The following is an 18,876-nucleotide window of genomic DNA, read 5'->3' as shown; positions in this document are numbered from 1 at the left end:
AGGGATAATCAGCTTCCAGAATCGGTACTCCTAACCACTGAGCTCTAAGGTGAGCCCTCAATAAGAGCTCTTGAGGATGGCCTCAGATGAGGTAAATGAGTATTTTAAATGCAAAGATCTGTGCTCTCTCATTGTATTTGCAGAATTGTTTACTCCTCCTAATAAAATAATAGGTAACTCGAGATTCTGTTGTTGACCATTTTTTGCAATAAAATGATAGGACTGAGATTTAGAGTTGCCAAGTATCTTGCCCCAGGTCATCTTGCTAGTAAATTTTGACTCTAGTTTTGAGTTCATTTGTCTCTGACTCCAGGCCTCTTATTTAAAAAAAAGAAAAAACAAAAAAACTCCATAACAGTGCTTTGTAGATTATGGTAAAGATTTTGGACTATTTCCTGAGGGCAATGGAAACATTTTAAGAGGTTTTAGGCAGAGGTGCGATAAGATCAGAGCTTTATTTACAGAAGCAGCTCTGGCTATCATAGGGTGAATGAATGACCAGCTCTTGGGAAACGGAAAGCACTTAAGGAGCTTGTTGCAATTGCAAGAGTGAGGGGTGATAATAATTTATTTTTCTAGCAGTGAGGTGAGGAGAAAAAAAATTGAGATATTTAATAAATAATTTTTAGAACTTGCTAGGCATGAGAAGGATTTGGCATGAAAAGTAAGGACTTACATACAACTGCAGAGTGTTCGGCTTTAGCAAATGGGTGAGTGACAGAACATTGTTAGATTCCTGCAGATTTAGTTGTCTGTAGCCACTGTACTGCCTTTTTTCAACAGTCATAGGTATAATATTTTTGTTAATCTAGTCTTTTCTCATATATGTTTGTGTGTATGTGTGTGTATGTGAGAAAAGCTAGTCTTATTTGTGTGTGTGTATTTCATAAGGACAGGAATCAAGTCCCTCTTGTTTGTGCCAGCCATAGTGTCTGGTATATAATAGAGCTAAATAAATAATAAATGAGTGACAAGTAGTTGAATGAATACTGATGAATAAATGAGAGCTAAGTAGGAATCAGATCTTGAAGGACTTTGCCTTCTGTGCTAATAAGCTTTCATCTGCTCATGGAAATAATAGGAACTTTTAAGGAATGTGTCTAGGAAGTGTCTTGGTTTCACTTAATGAACTCGTCCTGGCTTTGTTGTACAGGATGTTTTAAAGAGGAAGTTCCACAGGGGAAACCATAAAGTTATAAATTCCTAGTGAAGAGGGCATACTTAATACAGGCATTTCCTTTTATTCCACCTTGAAATTCTACTGAAACCACAATATAGAATTTTAATGGAAAAGAAGGTAGTGCAAACATCTTGGAAGTTGTATGCAGACAGCCTAATGATTAGGCATTTAGCATACTTGGGCTGGCGGGGGAAGCCACCTTAAAAGGATAGATTTAAAAGGATATATTTTCCTCCATATTCATTTTGAATTTTAAAAAATTGTTTTAATATATTCATTACATCATCCTTCATTTATGTACAATGTGTGATTTCCTGTGAAATTCCCAGCACCAGTTCCCCTGTGCACCATCACCACAGTCCCTTGTGCTCTTCCCACTCCTGTCCTGGTCCTTCTACTCCCCCACCCCCACCCCAGAATCTCTCTGATCTATAGTTGCCTAATGATTTTGATTTTTCCTTTATTATAGTTACTTTTGTTGCCTGGTTCCTTTTTTGTTTTCTCTACATTTCTGCTATAATTGAGACCTTTCTATATTTTCCTTTTTCTTTTCTGGCATATTTTGCTGAGCATAATCCCTTCCAGCTCCATCCATGTTGCTGCAAAGGGCATGCATTTACCCTTTTTGATTGCTGAGTAATATTCCATAGTGTAAATATACCACATCTTCTTGATCAGTCATCTATTTTTGGACATCTGGGTTGCTTCCATACTTACCTATTATAAATTGTGCCACAATAAACATAGAGGGGCTGGTCAGATACTTGGGAATAAACCTAACTAAAGAGGTAAAGGAACTCTACAAAGAAAATCATTCTGAAACTTTAAGTCAACAATGAAAAAAGGCCTCGTAAAACCGGGCTCCTATGTGGGAAGAGATGTTGCATTCCTGACAGAGGACATATGCCTCAGTTAGAAGATTGTCACATGTGGGAAGGTTCTAATCTAGGTAAAGCCTACAAAAGGATTAAAATTTCAGAGTCAGATAACTGGAAGACAACATGAAAGAAAGGGAAAGTAGTAAAAGGTTCATTTGTGAAAAGCTTCTACTAATCCCAGAATGTCTTTCATTTTTCATAACCAAATTATGACATAACAGTGGTTTTCATAACAATGTTGGGAGTAGGGGGAAGAAAGGTGGAAAGAATCTGTGTAATGAAGACCAGGTAGGATGGAAAGCCAGATTCTCACCCTCCAGAGTGGAGAGTCAACCGATTGATGTTAAAATGGAAAACTCATGAAGTGGCGTGTCATCTAGAGTCATGGGTATACATTTTGTTTAGAAGTCACATTTTTTAAAAAGACTTGAAGAGGGTAATTCTGGGAATTATTAGGTTTTTTATATATAACAAATTTCTAGAATTATTTGATTCTTAAATCTGTGCTTGTATAACTTTAATGAAAACAATAACTAACAAATATAAAAATTATAGATGTCTTTTGACCAGTAATACAACTTATAGCCATTATAATAATGGGATATAAAGTTGTTAAAAAAAAAAACACCATTGATAATAACAAATGATTGGAAACAAATAGGTTTGCTTGGACTATTATACAAAAAATATTTTTCAGCTGTGAAAACAGGAAATAATATAGATCTTTGTGTACTGAAACAAAAGATCTCAAGGAAATTACACACACAAAAAGACATAATTTAAGACACTAAGTGGTGTGTTACAATTCATGTGTAAAAAGTATAGATATACCTGCTCCAAAGTGGGTTACCTCTTCTAGGTAACCTCTCCAGAGATGAACTGGGTGGCTTTGGATAAGGATGGGTGAGCTGCACTGTACATGCTTTTTGCAAAGCTAAGTGCTGGTAGTAGTTATTGTAGACGCCCCAAGGAGAGTGCTGATACAGGGATGAGGTCAGCACATAGAGACACTGACACGAGGGTAGAGATGGTGAATGGTGAGATGTGGAGGGAGGGAAAAGAGCTTGCAAATCCCTGGTTTCTGGCTTGTACATCTGAGTGGGTATGACACCAGTCATGGGACTTTGAGAAGAAGGCAAAAAGAAATGAGTTCCTTTCTTTGCTCACCAGATTTGTGGACAACCTAAGTTTATCCAGCAGATGTTTGGAGATGCGGAGCAGCAGTTGACCCACAGTCCCATGTTTCAGTTGTAATTGAAGTCAGGCTGTCAGTGGGTATCAGGGAGAAAGTTGGCAGCTGAGCTCTGAGGCTTAGCTGTGCCCAATGGAGCCTGAGAGAGAGGAAAAAGCTGCTGGAGGAGGAAAAACAGCAATCGAGGAGGCTCACAAAGCTCTTGGAGCAACAGAGAGAATATCTAAGGGCAGAGTGAAAAAGGATGGGAACATATTTCTTCCAAGGAGGCCTTTCCTGACTATAGTGTCCACAATAGCACTAGCGTACTGTTCCACTCCTGTCAGCTATTTTCATATCCTTGTTTCTTCAAGATCACCTGCTGGAGACCAGCTCCCGCAGAGGAAGAGTCGGGGGTTCCCGTGAGAGGGGAGAGCATCAGCAAGATGAGTGAGGAAGACACAGACACCTGATGTGGTGCAAGTACCTCCTGCCGAAAAATGCAGCAGGTCTTTATTTATACAATTTTCAAGCGGTAGGATTACATCAGTGTAGGCACTGAAGCAAATCTTTAGCAATCAGCGTGTTTATTCCCATGGCTACATGAAAACTTTTGTGGCTACGTGTTACAAAGAAATTCTTTTGTTCACAGAAAGAAAACCACCAAAAGCAATCAGCATCCCCATTTTCTCAGCATGATCAATCATTCCAGTCAGCATCTCATATAAGGCAACAAATCATTAAGTCCTTCTTTGACGTTAAAAGGGTTGAACATTCCTTTCTCAGGCTATCTAAATTCAGATCTGTTTCTGTAAGTCCCTCAAAACTGTCCCAGGTGGAAGCACATCTTGATCATGTTTATCTACATTCCTAAAGACACTCTACACTCTTGATTTATGCGAAGGTACTTTTCTGAGAAAACCATAGTCAAATATTAAACATTTTTTGATGCCCAATTAGGCCCAAACAAGAGGGCCAAGAATTGCTTGATGATCAAATACAATTGCTATTAGCCAAGTATTGGGTCATTCAGTAAGCATTGCTATGGAGACTTCCATAGGTATGTCTTCTTGGAAACCAAACAGCCTCCATCTTCTCTGGAGTCTCCCCCATTACCCACACAATGTCATCAGACAGCATGGGTAGCATAGCCTACATCAACCACCTATTTTTACCCCCTTCCATCCCTCACCCCCCATATTTAATGGAAGTTCCATATTGGCAGAAAACATTTACTGATTGCACCCCTAGTAGTAGCAGAGAGCCTGCATCATGACTAGCCCTGTGGAATGAACCAATGTGTTCTGGACAAAACCCTCTCCTTGGCTATTCCCATATTCATCTCCAAGTCCTACATATTTTTTAAATGTTTCTAAAATACTTAATTTTCATTCCATCTCCCTGATTAAAATGTCCATAATCTGTTGACTAGATCAGGGGTCAGCACTGGCCTACTACTTAATTTTGTAAATCGTTTTATTGGAACACAGACATCCATTTGCTTATGGCTGCTATGGCTGTGATATGTTGCCGGTGGTTGCGTCCGTGCAAGAAGTGTTGAGTAATTGTGACAGAAGGGCTAGAAAAACCAAAACTACATTTTTCAGCACCGACCTAAACTCCCATAGTAGCCTCTGAATTGTAACAAGAAGGACTGCTCATCTTTGGTTGTCCAGAGAATGAGCTAGCAATGGCCTGGTTCTGTCCTTCAGGGAATGGGCTGCCCTCCAGCTCAGGACCATGAGCTGGTGTCTTCACCCCAGTAGTAAAGTGTAATATCCCACATTCCAGACCACTGGTACCGCAAATCCAAACTTCCTGTTGCTCAGCTTATACATTCCTTCATTGACAAGACTGCTTCGTCACATTTTCCTTGTAGAAAGGGGTGAGAAGCAGGAGAATTTGCTTCTTGAGACCAAATAGTCTTTGGCCCTTGGCTTGCCCTTCCTTGGGATGATGGAGAATGGAGGGGCTGAGTCTTCTTTTTTTGCAGTTGCTCTGACCTTACACATTTTTATTTTCCTCAATAAGCCCATTACTTAACCCATGCTATGTGAATTTGCGGAGGTTGCTCTGGAGACTGATGCATGATGCCCAGATAAGCATCATGGGAACCCAAAGGGACCTGCCTCATTGGCAAATCAATCTCCTAACTGGCCTCCCTACATCTGTATTAACTTTTTCCAATTGGTTCATCCCACAGCTGGGGTGGTGTGGACATCTAGTAAGTCTGAGACTTGGGACACGGGGCTGTAGGAAATCAGACACTGGGGAGCTGCTATGTCCAGCACGCAGTGTATCTTTATTGTTTCAGTGCTCATTATATTCCATTTCAAGTACATAAAGTGTAATCTTCAAAGCATACCATACAACAGTTATCTGCATGACTGCTAACCTAATGCAGACAGTTAGACGCCAGGTGGCCTCAGTTTACATATCTATCAATCCTTGTCCAGAGCAAAGATATTCCTTTTAGTCAACAAACTATTAATCATCTACTTCTGGGAGCAGAGGGGCATGACTCCTCACAGGTCACTTTCCGGGCACTCATAAGCAGGCCCGGTCACCCAGAGGTTTTCTTCCAGAGCGCATGCATTTTTGCTCTGCCTTTGGAGCTGGCTTAAGGCTAGTTGTTTGCTGCACAGAGTCACTTCTACCAGGGTGGGTCTTCCGAAACAAACCAGTTGTGTCTCCCATTCCTCCGACACAACCCAATTTAAAAGACTTAGTTGGACTTAAGAGCAAATAGGCAAAAAATTAACCCAAGACTCAATGTCTCCCATTCCTCCGACACAACCCAATTTAAAAGACTTAGTTGGACTTAAGAGCAAATAGGCAAAAAATTAACCCAAGACTCAATGTGACCTCATCATTGTCTTCCTTTCCAAGCCTATCTTCCACTGTTCCTCCCTTTCTAAGCCATAGCCAAACCACTTTTTTCCCTGTCACTTGTAAACACATTCATTCTGCTCTGGGACGAGTCTGTTCCCTCTAAAATGCTTTGTTTTGCCTAATGAACATTTATTCTTCAGTCTCTGTCAAATGTTATTTCTCAGGAAGCTTTACCTTGACTGTAGTTTCCAGAGCATCATGAGACTTAAACACTTAGGATTATTTGGCTACTTTCCCAACTAGACCAGACATTCCCTTTTTCTTTTTGGTCACCAGTAGTTCAATTCATAGTGTATGAAATATATGCATCCATGTTTCTAGACTTTGTCTTCTCTACCACTCAACTTATATCACACTGCTAATTATTGTTCATGCATGTATGTTTTACACCTGTCTGTACATGTCACCCTTTATCAGTATTCTTTTAAATGTATTTTCTGGATTTTTTTCTTTCATTTGAAATAATTAGGCTTGGTATGTTATGGAGGTTCAAGTGTTTCTATATACATTTAAATAAGCAGAAATAGTTACAAGGAACTTCCTTTATGACAGAAGCCAACTAAAATTAGATTTGAGATTCATAGAAAGCGTAGATGCTGGGGACTAGGAGTCCTTAATATATAAGGTCATTGGTAACATAGCTATTTTATGACTGACCTAGATTTGCTCTGATTTCAGAAAAAAAGTGCACCATTACTGGGTGCTGCTGCCATCTTCTCTCAAGCCTCCACACTGTGAGAGCCAGTGCACCAGGTGCAAATGCACAAGCTGAAGGCAGCAGAAGAAAGACGAGGCAGAGGTCCAGATGAACTTCTAGCTTGTGCTCCATGGAAGCCACAGGAGCAGAAACGAAGAATGCCAGAAGCCAGGGTGCCGGTACAAATTGCTGCACTGTACGCTACTATGGAGAATCTTGGATCTGTGACATTCTGGACTAGTTTCTATTCTTAGTTTTGGCTGAATATTACACACATTCAATAAGTCATCCCTTCTGTCTTAGCTGGAAAAACAAATGAGATGGGAAAGGTTTTAAAAGAGATTCATCTAAGAAAAAAGTCATCTAAATTTTTGAATTAATAACTTTAGACTTAACATCTCCAGCAACAAAAGTCCTGTACCTCGTTAATCACTCTCTGATCCTGCTGGGCCTTTAGGTAGACTTGTCTGTATTTCACCTGGAAGTAGGTGTGATGAGAACATTGGTGCACATAGGTTATTTGGGAGGAGACAAGGAGTGAAACAGAGAATGCAGAAATGATAGTAGAAGGCAGTTCCCAATGTGGGCAATCCTACTTGAGGAGACCTGTACCATGAACCTGTTAGGACGGGAACTTTATCAGCTCACTGTTGCCCCTTTTGCTTGGGTATCAATACCTGGAGGTATAAGCCACCAACTTCCCTCCACAGGTCCTGAAAATTTCTAAGGCTTTGGAGAAAGACCTAAGGCACAAAGAAAGGTGCAGCATGGGCCTACTTGAAGCAGGGCTTGTCAGGCTGCCTGCAACTGGCTGTGAATCTGTAGAGCCAAGATCAGAGGCAGCCTGAGGGGTGAGAATGCTACACACGAGAGGCAAAGACTATCTTTCAGATGAAACACTCTAGACAACTTGACATCTGGGGACATAATATACAATTTCCAGTGCAATTTCATATAAATATTTTATTACTAAAAACATATCATTGCATTAAGTGTAGAAATAAACATCTCAAGAACCACATGACGCAAACCAACTTTAAAGCTACTTGAAGAGCATTCTGCTCAGTATTTTTGACAGCCACAATCAGTTAATTCCAGTAGTCATGCCTCACAAGTATGCAAGTCACTTTTTGCAGAACTCCTAACTTAAGCCATTTAAATATAAAATTAGCCTCCCTTATGTAAAAACCCCAATAGGGGTTAGTCATATAGTACTTGCTCCACTTGACCATTAGTGATCTTTCTAGAACATGAGGAAATAAGGTGAGAAAAGCATAGAGCTAAAAGTGATAAAGCTTATTTCCAAGCCACACAGTCCCTTGAGAGAAGTGAGGTGACCTCTCTCTGTCTTGATGACTCCTGCTCAAAGCTGAAGCTCACAGCACAAGGGGCCCACACACCCTGATGATAACTTGGAGGTCAGGCTCTGGGTGCCTTTTCAGGGTAACTGCTCCAAGAGAATAAGCATGAGGAATCCTTAAAATTTTAACCTAAAAACCACTCATTATTTTTAATCTATAATCTTGACTGCAGTTTATGAATTTGCAACAGGCTTTTCAGAAGGAAAACACCAGATGTCCTTTTAAGCCAGGTAACTATTAAGAGTCATGAAATGTTTTTGGTTTCCCCGCCTATGTGGGATTCAGTCTAAAATTGTACCTCATCGGCCCTCCCTGTTGGTGCAGCGGGTTAAAACAGCATTAAGAAGCTAAAGCCACTTCCGTATGAGTTCGATTCCCGCCTGCCCTGGAGGCGACCACATGGCGTGGCAGACCTCTCCTTATCTACCCACTGCTCCCCTCAGCAGTATACTTCGTGGATCTGCCTGTTCTGCTGCCCACTCTGTCCCTGGTGAATATTCTCACCCTCCACATCTCTGGCCTGTACCCCAGTTCTGTATGAATAAATAAATAAGTTAAAAGAAAACTATTTAAAAAAATTGTACTTCATCAATGTTATCATTCATAATATGAATAAATTTCCTGATCACATGTGATTACATCCTGAAAATAGCATGAATCAATGAGTATATGCTGATTTATCAATTTTATTACTGGGGATTAAAGGATACATAAAAAAATAAGCTGCACCAATTATCTAGTTAAGTATTGAAACACCTAAAAATCAAAATATTTGGCATTATTGAAGACAAAATATTTTGATTTAGTTTTTCATTTTAGATAACGAGCTTTGTAGGTTCTATCTTTACTTACAGAGAAGTTGAGCATTAAATGAATCACCCCTACGAGAAGGGGACATTACATACTGTTTCAACATAGAGAGAAGGAAAACCAAAGTAAGGAATATAAAGCTATTTATTACCGTCACACAGATTTAAGAAGTATATTAATGAAGTCCATGATATTTTTTCCATTTGCTAACACTGAAATTCAGTTTTAAAAAAAATTCTGTAGTATGAACCAGTTAAGAAATTCTATTAATATTTTGCCAGATAAGTATGTTTTTCAATAAAATGAAAAAAGAATAATAATCTTGGAGAATAAAAAAAAAACACCCTTAAATATACTTGAATTCCTCACCATTTGATGGTTCTCAATCCTCTGACTTAGGTTACACAGAAAGCCAAGAGACCTAGAGAAGAAGTGGCCCTGTTCCTGGTCCCAGGAATCTGCAAAAGCACTTCCTTTGTAATATTTTGAAGTACTGTCATTCTGTTGGCAAAATAACTGTCAATAGGGCATGCGCTCCAGTCAGTGATGGTGAGCAACAGATTGCGGGAAGGACTTGAATCTGAGGAGAGGACTTGTAAAAATAACTTCAAATTTACCAGGAAGACTGTCCACAAAGAAATGTCACTGGAATGCATCAACTCCTTGATATTTATGTATAGCATAGGCCATGGATGGTATTCACAGATCATTTTATAAATAACCATTCTATAGCATTATAATTAATACAGCCTCATACCTGGGAAGGGTGATGAGGGGAATATCAGTTACCATTACATTCTCCCAGATGTCCCTGCCCATACCAAGATCATAGTCACTAAAACTAAACGTTAACTATTCATAAATGTCACAGCTAGCATTTGGTTCTATTCTATATGAAATATCCTTACTTCTACTCACCAATATTATTTATGCATTCACTCCATTCACTACAGTACAAGTAAGAATTCCACAGGTGCTTATCACTGTCAAACTCACAATGCCCCTCCCCTGCCTACCCTGCCCCCATCCAACCCTTCCCTGCTTGACTCCCACCCCGTTTGAAAGATCAAACTATTTTCCTACAGGAATTATGAACTCAAAATTAGCATGATGTGCAATATATAACTTTAAAAAAAAAATGAATTGAGATACATTTGAGTGATGTTTCCAAAGAGGCTACCATTTTACCCTGGGTTCCGAACTCTTATTTCTTCTATTTTGGGGGTGAAATGAATGGAAGAATACAATGTAAAATGGTAAGTATGTATTTGGGATACAAAGTTTGGTGAAAGGAAGCGTACTGGATGAGGTTACATTAACAAGTGGTATAAAGACTCCTAACCACAACAGTGGCCACAAACTTCTGGAGCTACCAGCACCCAATAACCAAAAAGTTATTATACAAGAGTTTATTAAATACTTGCTAGACACATAAAAACAATTTGTCAGGAACCACAGGATTTATAGAGCCTACTGGCCAACCATGTCAGTCTGTCCTTCAACCTCTGGCCAGGAAGTACTCATCCCTCGCCAGCACCAGGTCATCTCTCTCCCTTTGATAACAGCAAGAAGCCTGTGAGGAGACGGGTGGTTTCTCCACATTGTGGTCCAGGGCAGAATAGCTCACGTGGTTGCTTTGCCAAGTTAAGCCAAGGTTAGGTTCGTATGAGGGGTGCTCTTTCATCGTCTGTCCCCTGAGACTCAGAAGAGAGAACAGAGTTAGGTGTCTGTACAGGAAACCCCCACCTCCTGCCAGATGTGAAAGGGGAAGGGTATAGGAAGAGAGACTAATGGTAAGGTGCTCTTCTCTCTTCTCTTGATCTGCTTCTTGTTCTTTAACATTCAGCCCTGACCTCGAGGAGGCCTCTCTGACTGCCCCGTTTTCTCTGTGTTGATGTGGTAGAATATGCATCGCTATAGAATTAGCTTCTTTCTTGGAACAATGTCTCAGAGTGTAGGTACTCAGCGACATGTGAAGATGGTTTATTGTAGGCGCAGTAAGAACATTCACATGGGCTTTCATCCACGTTTATGAAACACTCAGTGACTGTACAATGTCAGATTGGCAGTTAAGAGTCTCAAATACATATGGCTAAATCGTTGCCTCATGGCTAATTCATACTAAGGTGACTGGATACAATGGGAAATGTGGAAGGCAGAGCAACTGGAGTCAATTATTATTCAGGCGCTTGTAATCTATTTCATTTCTTCACATTTGCCTCAGATATTTGTTGAGGCGGTGAGAAGAAAAAAGATAAAAAGCTTTTGTGGCAAACAGAGAAGATGTTGAGAACTTAACAGGCTTCTAGAGAAAAGGCTCATTGAAGGTATTTAGTCCCCTGGGTGGGCCAGCTGCCCATACAGGAAGGCAAACCTAATGGTTTATCTCAACTACTTGGGTTTCTCCCAACTATTTCCCCCAGGCAGGTACTCCCTTGTGCCAGTCATTTATAATACAGTGTTGTTCAAGGGTAGTTGTCTTCTGTTAAATCAGGGATTCTTTCCAAGCAAGTCTGTGGCTGCCTTGCTCAACCATCTTGGGTCTGTTTTATCATGTAACTAATATTTGAGCTCTTACTAAATGCTAATGCTAGGCCAAGTGCTTTATGTTTACCACATCACTTAATTCTCATGAAAAATCCTAAAGGGTGCTTTCCTAGGATCACACAGCTACTACATGACAGGACTGGGATGTGATTCTATGCAGTCTGACCCTAACTAAGCCCAGGTACTAAACTGTCATATATTCTTTCTCTGCTTCAGGTTTTCAAAGATTACATCTGGGAATTCCATTCCCACCAAGAGTGCCTCAAGTACCAGACAGCACCATTTGATCATCTCTCCTCTTAGACACATTTCCGTAGTACCATGAAATCATTTTGCTCATTATAAAGCTACAGAGGGCTGTCAGCTGACAGCCCTCTGTAAAACACAGTTAAATTCCTCAGATACAGTTATCCAGGGAGGGGGAAGTTCCTTTAACCCTGCTCACCTCATCCATGGACCCCTGTCCTTTGCAAGCGAGCCAGGTAAAGACCAAGCCAAAGAACATGCCCAGTGCCATGATGATGTAGGGTATGTTGGTGATAATCAATGTAGTGTTGACCACAGACTTCAGTCGACCTGCATTTTCTTTATCAATGAGAACACTCTAGAAGGGAAAGAAAACAGGATTCTCTTTAATAAATATCTGGGGTGTACAGTTTTTTTGTGACATCTTTTTTTTCCAAATCATTAAACACAATTTGAGTATGCCTTCTCTTAGCAAACTAGGGATGCTTTAAAAAGTCCATTTGTAGGGCCCTCCCTGGTGGCGCAGTGGGTTAAAGCACAGCACTGAGAAGCTAAAGCCACTTCCGCATGAGTTCGATTCCCCCCTGCCCTGGAGGTGACCACATGGCGTGGCAGACCTCTCCTGGCCCGCCCGCTGCTCCCCTCAGCAGTGTACTTCATGGTTCTGCCTGTTCTGCTCCCCACTCTGTGTCTGGTGAATCCTCTCACCCTCCGCATCTCTGGCTTGTACCCCAGTTCTGTATGAATAAATAAATAAATCTTTAAAAAAAAAAAAAGTCCATTTGTATATTAAAGCACCCAAAGAGGGCACCTACTTATTAACCTCACTCCTTTTCTCCTGAAGACATGTTTTAGTCTTCAAATAGTGTGGGATAGAGAGGGGAAGAGTTCAGATACACCGAAATAATAATTTTTGTATTAGGCAACTACAACTCATCTTTTAAAATTCAGTTCAGCGTAACTTTCTTCTAGAAAATTTCTCTGACCACCTCAGACCTGCTGTAAACTCTGTTATCTGTGCTTCATCTCACTGTCTTTGCACTCTGCCTTCTATCTTTTTACCCACTGGTCTTCTAGTGAGGTCCCTTGAGAGTCTTAGGTCACCTCAACACTGTGTATGACACCCTACACACAGTAGGTACTCAGTTAAATATTGGTTGATTAAATGAATAAATTAATGAAACATCCTGACAATGAGGAAAAATATCATTTTTGACTAATATTTTTGACAGAATATCTGTTTTGACTAAATTTATACTAGTCAGAATCAGAGGTCTCCACAGAAAAGTGTTCAGGGAAGTTCTTAGGCTAACCTGAATTTCAGAGGGTGTATATAAGGAATTCTGCAATTAAGGAAGTATTCCAGAAAAATGTCACTTTCCATATGCAGAACGAAGGTGGTATCATCTTAAAATTGTCATGGGTGAAGTATCTGGAGAGCTTAACTTCATAAAAATTATGAGCCACAAAGGAGATCTGGCCTAATTCAGGTTCCATTTGTATTGGCCTGACACAGTGGGAAGGGGCCTAGGACTGGATCTTCCAATAACTGCCAAGGCTTATAGGGCCAGAGTCGTCTCCTCTGAAAAAGGCAGGTGGGAGAGCGGTCTCCAAGGTTACTTCAGGTCTAGTGGTTTCACTCGATGGCTTCCTGGACTCAACTAGTCTTTAGCAAAAAACCAAAGCAAATGTTGGGGAGTAGGGGAATTCTAATATTTTACACTGTAATCCTAAGAGGCAGAACAGGACCTTTCTGCAGTTTCAAAAAGTCCTTCCCTCGTGGCCCTCTCACAAACAGTAATTACCACAACTCAGGAGCAATCACAAATAGGTCCTATCAATTGGAAATCTTGCCTGAATTTTTCCTATAAAACAATAAATCCTTGCCTTAGGAATGTAATCACAAACTCTTCAAGAGTCTATGAATGTGACTACCAATACAATACAAAATGAGAAAAGGAAAGGACATGTCAGTAGCTGAAGTATCTATGTGAGTTCAACTATATAATATAAAAACCAGCAAAATAACAAGAGGCCACAATGGCCGTGAGCTGCATTTGACTCTGAGAGATGGCCTTATTAGTGAAATCACTTTTGAAATTTTTTTAACCTCCCATGAGTTCTATAAAGAGCATGTGTGACAAAAACATAAGACATTAGTTTCTTACATTAGTAAAAAATTACCAATTATTTTTTTATTATTGGTAAAAATAATAAAATTATTTTCATTTTTTGTTGTTGGAAAAAGTTTACATCATTGAATAAAATAAAGCAAGTTATAAGCAGCATGCCAGTCTAGCTCAGGTTTTATTACAAGTGACTTTAACTTTCCTTTTTCTTGTTAATCTCTATTACCAATTTTTCTACAAAAAACATGTACTGTTAGGAAAGAGAAAAAATAAAGTTTTCTAAACATGTGACTGTTAACAACAGAAGCCAGACAATAGAGAATCTGTTGAGTGGGGGAAAGCCTGCATTTTTCCCCTTCAAAACTGGGTGAAAGGAGAAGGCATTTAAGGAGACAGAACTACACTAAATGTGATTCTTTTAGAAAAAGATTTATCTGAGGCATCTTAAAGATTTATCAGGGGGTGTTTTCTAAACATTCAGTATATACCTTTATTTACAAAATTTCAATTTATACTGCTGGTTATTATATATCTAATATTTAGGAATAAAGTTTCTGTACCTACATTGTGCATAGTGCCTTAGGGAAATTCTTTGTGTTTGAGCAAATAGCAACTCTTTGCTCTAATCCAAAATATATGTACACTGTTACTAACTACTTCAATTTACTTTTTTTCCCCTCTGATACTAATTACAGAAGATGACTATATTTTATATGCTGGCAAGGTATCAAAGATGGAGAAGCAGAGAATTTTAAGAGGCCAGCATGGTGTTGGCTCTTTATCCTGTTCTATAAGGTTTGACATCTCGTCATTTCCCTTTGCATTCTGTTTCTGACACAACCAGCTTCCCAGAGGGGTGTTTCACTAAAAAATGTTCCTGAGAAGGGAAATTTCTGTCATTCTCAAATTTCATACACAGGCAACTTATGTTAACATAAATTGTCCTTTTTTTAAGAATCCACTTCCGGGCCCTCCCTGGTGGTGCAGCAGGTTAAAGCACTGCACTGAGACGCTAAAGCCACTTCCGCATGAGTTTGATTCCCACCTGCCCCGGAGGTGACCACATGGCGCTGCAGACCTCTCCTGACCCGCCCACTGCTCCCCTCAGCAGTGTACTTCGTCGATCTGCCTGTTCTGCTTCCCACTCTGTCTCTGGTGAATCCTCTCACTGCCCCTGAGCCTCTGCCCCTGAGCCTCTGCCCCAGTTCTGTATGCACAAATAAATCTTAAAAAAAAAAAGAATCCACTTCCCTCTTTCCACACTTTAAATTAAACATAGCTACAATTGTAGACATATGGAAATTTCTCAAGTTTGGACAGAAAGACCCACTGTGACTCTCTCCAGGCCTTTCTCTTACCTCATTGAAATACATCACTGGAAAAACCATGGTTCTTATGTCTCCCGTTTCCCTACAAAGACAAAAGATGAGACAGTTTCAGAAAGGCCCTCATTGTGACAGTGCACAGGCCAGTAGAGACAGATTTACATGAACATCCATCTCACTCATCTCACTAAACGACCCAGAACTTAGGCAGACTTCTTAGCTGTGTGGACTTCTTTCCAACACATATTAATCAGAATAAAGAAATGAAATCTAAGTCAGTTAAGATTTCAATCTGATCTGTCAGTCTAACAATTCCACATGTTGCCATACATATAAGATCTTTTTGTTAATCAAAACACAAGATGGATGCTAAAAGAGATGAATCAAAATGATTATTGATCTCCTGAAATTAACCAGAAGGGTGGTTGCACAATAGTGCTATCCCTTCACCAGAAGGCTTTGTGATCAGTCATTCAACATTGTCTTCAGAAGAGCCTGCTGCAGTGGTCACTTTTTGACACATACCAGGGAACTGGTGTTTGGGGATGTTATCAGCTCTGATTCCCACATTAATCCATATGTATGCATTACCATCCCAAGTTTAAGATGAGGAAATTATGAGGCAGAGTAATCGCCCCATGCCACACAAGTAAGTGGTAGAACGGGGACTTAATTGCATTTTGATTCTAAGGCTCTAAATCTTAACAGCTAAATGATACCACCTCAGAAATAAATGTGCAGCTGACGAAATATATTCTTGCAGACCATATTTTCTTTTTGTTTCTTAGAAGGATTCACGATATAAGGGGTTAAATCTGGCAGATTCAATAAACTTATAGGTAATGTAATTAGCTTTTCATTCACTATGAAATCATAAGCATTTCTCATATATACAAAATCCCATGGAAAAGTCTGAGCAGGAGATTATATATAGGAATACTTTTTTTGAAAAAGGCAAAAATATTTATTTTACAACTTATATTTAGCAATGCAAAGGAGTTTCTAACCAATAAAATATCGCAAGTAAAAGAGGACTACAAATTGGAAATAAACACTGCTTGTATTTGTAAAATCGTACCTGGAGAATAACCAGTGGGATTTATACTAAAAATTATTATATCTAGTATGTGAGCATTACATAACTGAAGTTTGCAAGACCACTGTTTTATTATCTTTTTAAATTCATTGACTTCTATATTTATAAATGTTAACAATTTCTTTTTGTTGATTCCCACAACATTAATACAGTATGCCTATTTTGCCTCACAGGTCAGTTTTTATGAATAGTTGGTAATGTTTTCTCTTCAAGAACAAAGCCTATTTGTGTTTTAGAAATGATTTTCCTATTTTTCCAGTTAGATTTCAATCTGATCTGTCAGTCTAACAATTCCACGTGTTGCCATACATATAAGATCTTTTTGTTAAAAAAAGATTAACAACAAGGCCTACTTGTGTTTTAGAAATTTTCCTTGTTTTCTAACTTCTTTACCTTGCACTTCCTTTTACTCCTACTTGAATTCAATATGCCCTTAAATTGGGACACTTTTAAGAAGGAGTATCTTTGGGGAAAAAAGGTTGGACACTAGAGATGTTTCTTTTAGATAATATAATAGTTTATTTTTACATCATTTTATGCCTTCTTCTCAGTTGTAATCCCCATAGCTTCCCATCACCAAATCACCCCTGTGGACACTAGAGATATTTTAACTGCCAAAGAGACAGCTTGTGACTGGCCGTGGAAGCAGCGGGAAAGAAGAATGGAAGGAACCAGAGTCCTAGAGAGGGAACTGCTTAGTCGAGTAGTTAAGAGCAGACACTACAGTAGCTGTGTGAGTTCCAGCTTGTCACCTAGCCTCTCTGTACCTTTATTCCCTTATCTATAAAATGGAGATAGCACCAGTTTATTGTGAGGAATAAGTGACTAGTAAATGTAAACAGGGTAGAACACTGCCTCTAAAAGTGTTCCATTAGATAAAATGAGTCACTTCCAAGACCAAGTCAGCCTATGAAAATGCTGATCAAGCCTGGTCTCTGAAGGGCAAGAGGCTTGGCAAATGAGCAGTATTCCTCCCAACATCAACCAAACCAGAAAACCAATGTAGCAAAACTGGTCTTTGTTGATAGGAAGAAGCACAACTTACTCAAAGTCTTCTATTTTTTGGACATACACGTTGACCTGGAACCTTTTGGCTGCTCTCAGGATAAGTCCTGTCAACTGCAATTCAGAAAAGAGAAAAGAAAACATTAGGACTTATAAAACCACACATAGCATCTGAATCAATTCCTAACATGTAGTTTCTGAGTGCTTATGATAAAAAGGCAGCTGTTGCCATGCTTCATAGGCAGTGTGGAACAAGGGAAAGCTGGGCAGAGCAGAATGAGAACTGGGGATGGTGTAAGGTGCCCGGCAGACGGCTGTTTCTGACTTTAATGTCATGCGAATTCTTCAGGATCTTGTTAAGATAGAGTCTGATTCAGTAGAGCTGGGGCAAGACCTAAGATCGGCCACTTAAAACAAGTACCGGGGTACTCTCACTTTGAAAAGCGAAGTCCTAGCGACTCTGGCAAGAGGCAGATCTAATAGACCCCCCTTTAGCTCTGGCTATCCAGAATGCTAGGGGGAGGGTGGTGGTCACAGCCAGAGAATGGTGTGCACCAAGCCAGGAGCAGCAGCAGCAGTAGGCCTTCCCCAGGGCAGCTTCACCTTTGCACTCTGGCTAAGAGACTGCCCTTAGCTCTCACACAAAGCAACCCCTAGTGCTGGGCTTTACCCCATTCTGCAGCCACTTTAGCAGAGTTCGATCCCCAGCCCTAGAGGTGACCCACATGGCACAGCAGACCTCTCTTGTCCCCCCCAGAGTTCCCCTGAGCAGTGTACGTCATCAGTCTGCCTGTTCTGCTCCCCACTTTGTCTCTGGTGAGTCTTCTCACCATCCCTGCGCCTCTGGCCTGTATCCCAGTTCTGTATGCATAAATAAATAAATTAAAAAAAAATAGCAACCACTTATTCACCAACAAGACGAGTTTAATTGAAAACAACAGAGGCAATTTGGGAAATAGCCTCATGGCGAGATATGTAGTGTTTTCTATATCCAAAGCAAGCACCAATTTATATAAAATCTTTAAAGGTTCTTCTCTGCTCAAGGAGCCTCCTCTTCCTTGTCTCAGGGTAGCCCATTTCCCATCATGCCAGGCATGTCGGGTCCTGTAATTTGCTGACTGCACATGCGTGGGAATTCTCTCTCAGGTTTCCTAACCTCATTTAAAAGGGTTTCAGTATATTAAAGTTCACACTGCCAAGCACTGGCTAGCAGTTTGCTTGATGACTAAGAAAATAAAGGGAAACAACGCCTGATCTGACACAAATCTGATGTCTCAGGTACACAAGCACATGAGTGGAGCTAAAAGCAAAGCGCCAATAAATTGGTGTGCTACAGGAATGCTTTCCTGTTCTTTTCCCACACATTCAAAAGCCCAGCAATGAAGATGCCTAACGTTTAGTTCAGCTAAATGTGAACTAAACATTTGCAGTGGGAGACTCTCACACTGTGATATTCCTGCATTTAACAAGGTTTTAGTTTTTCTCCTCTACGAATACAGGATTAAAGTATGTTTTAGCTGGTGCTTTTTTAACTTAATA

The 18,876-nt window shown here is 39.9% G+C and overlaps 1 protein-coding gene across 1 annotated transcript in view; it reads right to left on the bottom strand.

The window, feature by feature from the left end:
• Nucleotides 1–10,238: 10,238 nt before the first annotated feature.
• The window catches only part of SCARB2 (scavenger receptor class B, member 2), a 46,786-nt gene continuing 38,148 nt past the window's right edge, over nucleotides 10,239–18,876 (bottom strand). The window contains exons 9-12 of the mRNA XM_004681200.2: nucleotides 17,378–17,451; nucleotides 15,270–15,321; nucleotides 11,982–12,140; nucleotides 10,239–10,683 (exon numbers count right to left, since the gene is read on the bottom strand). Of these exons, the coding sequence (XP_004681257.1) occupies nucleotides 10,645–10,683; nucleotides 11,982–12,140; nucleotides 15,270–15,321; nucleotides 17,378–17,451 (324 nt within the window). The 3' untranslated portion in view covers nucleotides 10,239–10,644. The remainder of the gene's footprint in view (nucleotides 10,684–11,981; nucleotides 12,141–15,269; nucleotides 15,322–17,377; nucleotides 17,452–18,876) is intronic.

The sequence above is a fragment of the Condylura cristata genome, unplaced genomic scaffold (genome assembly GCF_000260355.1).
Source record: "Condylura cristata isolate star-nosed mole 26May11 unplaced genomic scaffold, ConCri1.0 scaffold00012, whole genome shotgun sequence".
In the NCBI taxonomy this organism is placed as follows: Eukaryota; Metazoa; Chordata; class Mammalia; order Eulipotyphla; family Talpidae; genus Condylura; species Condylura cristata.
Note: the sequence above shows the minus strand (reverse complement) of the source record. Positions and strands in the feature narration are given on the sequence as shown.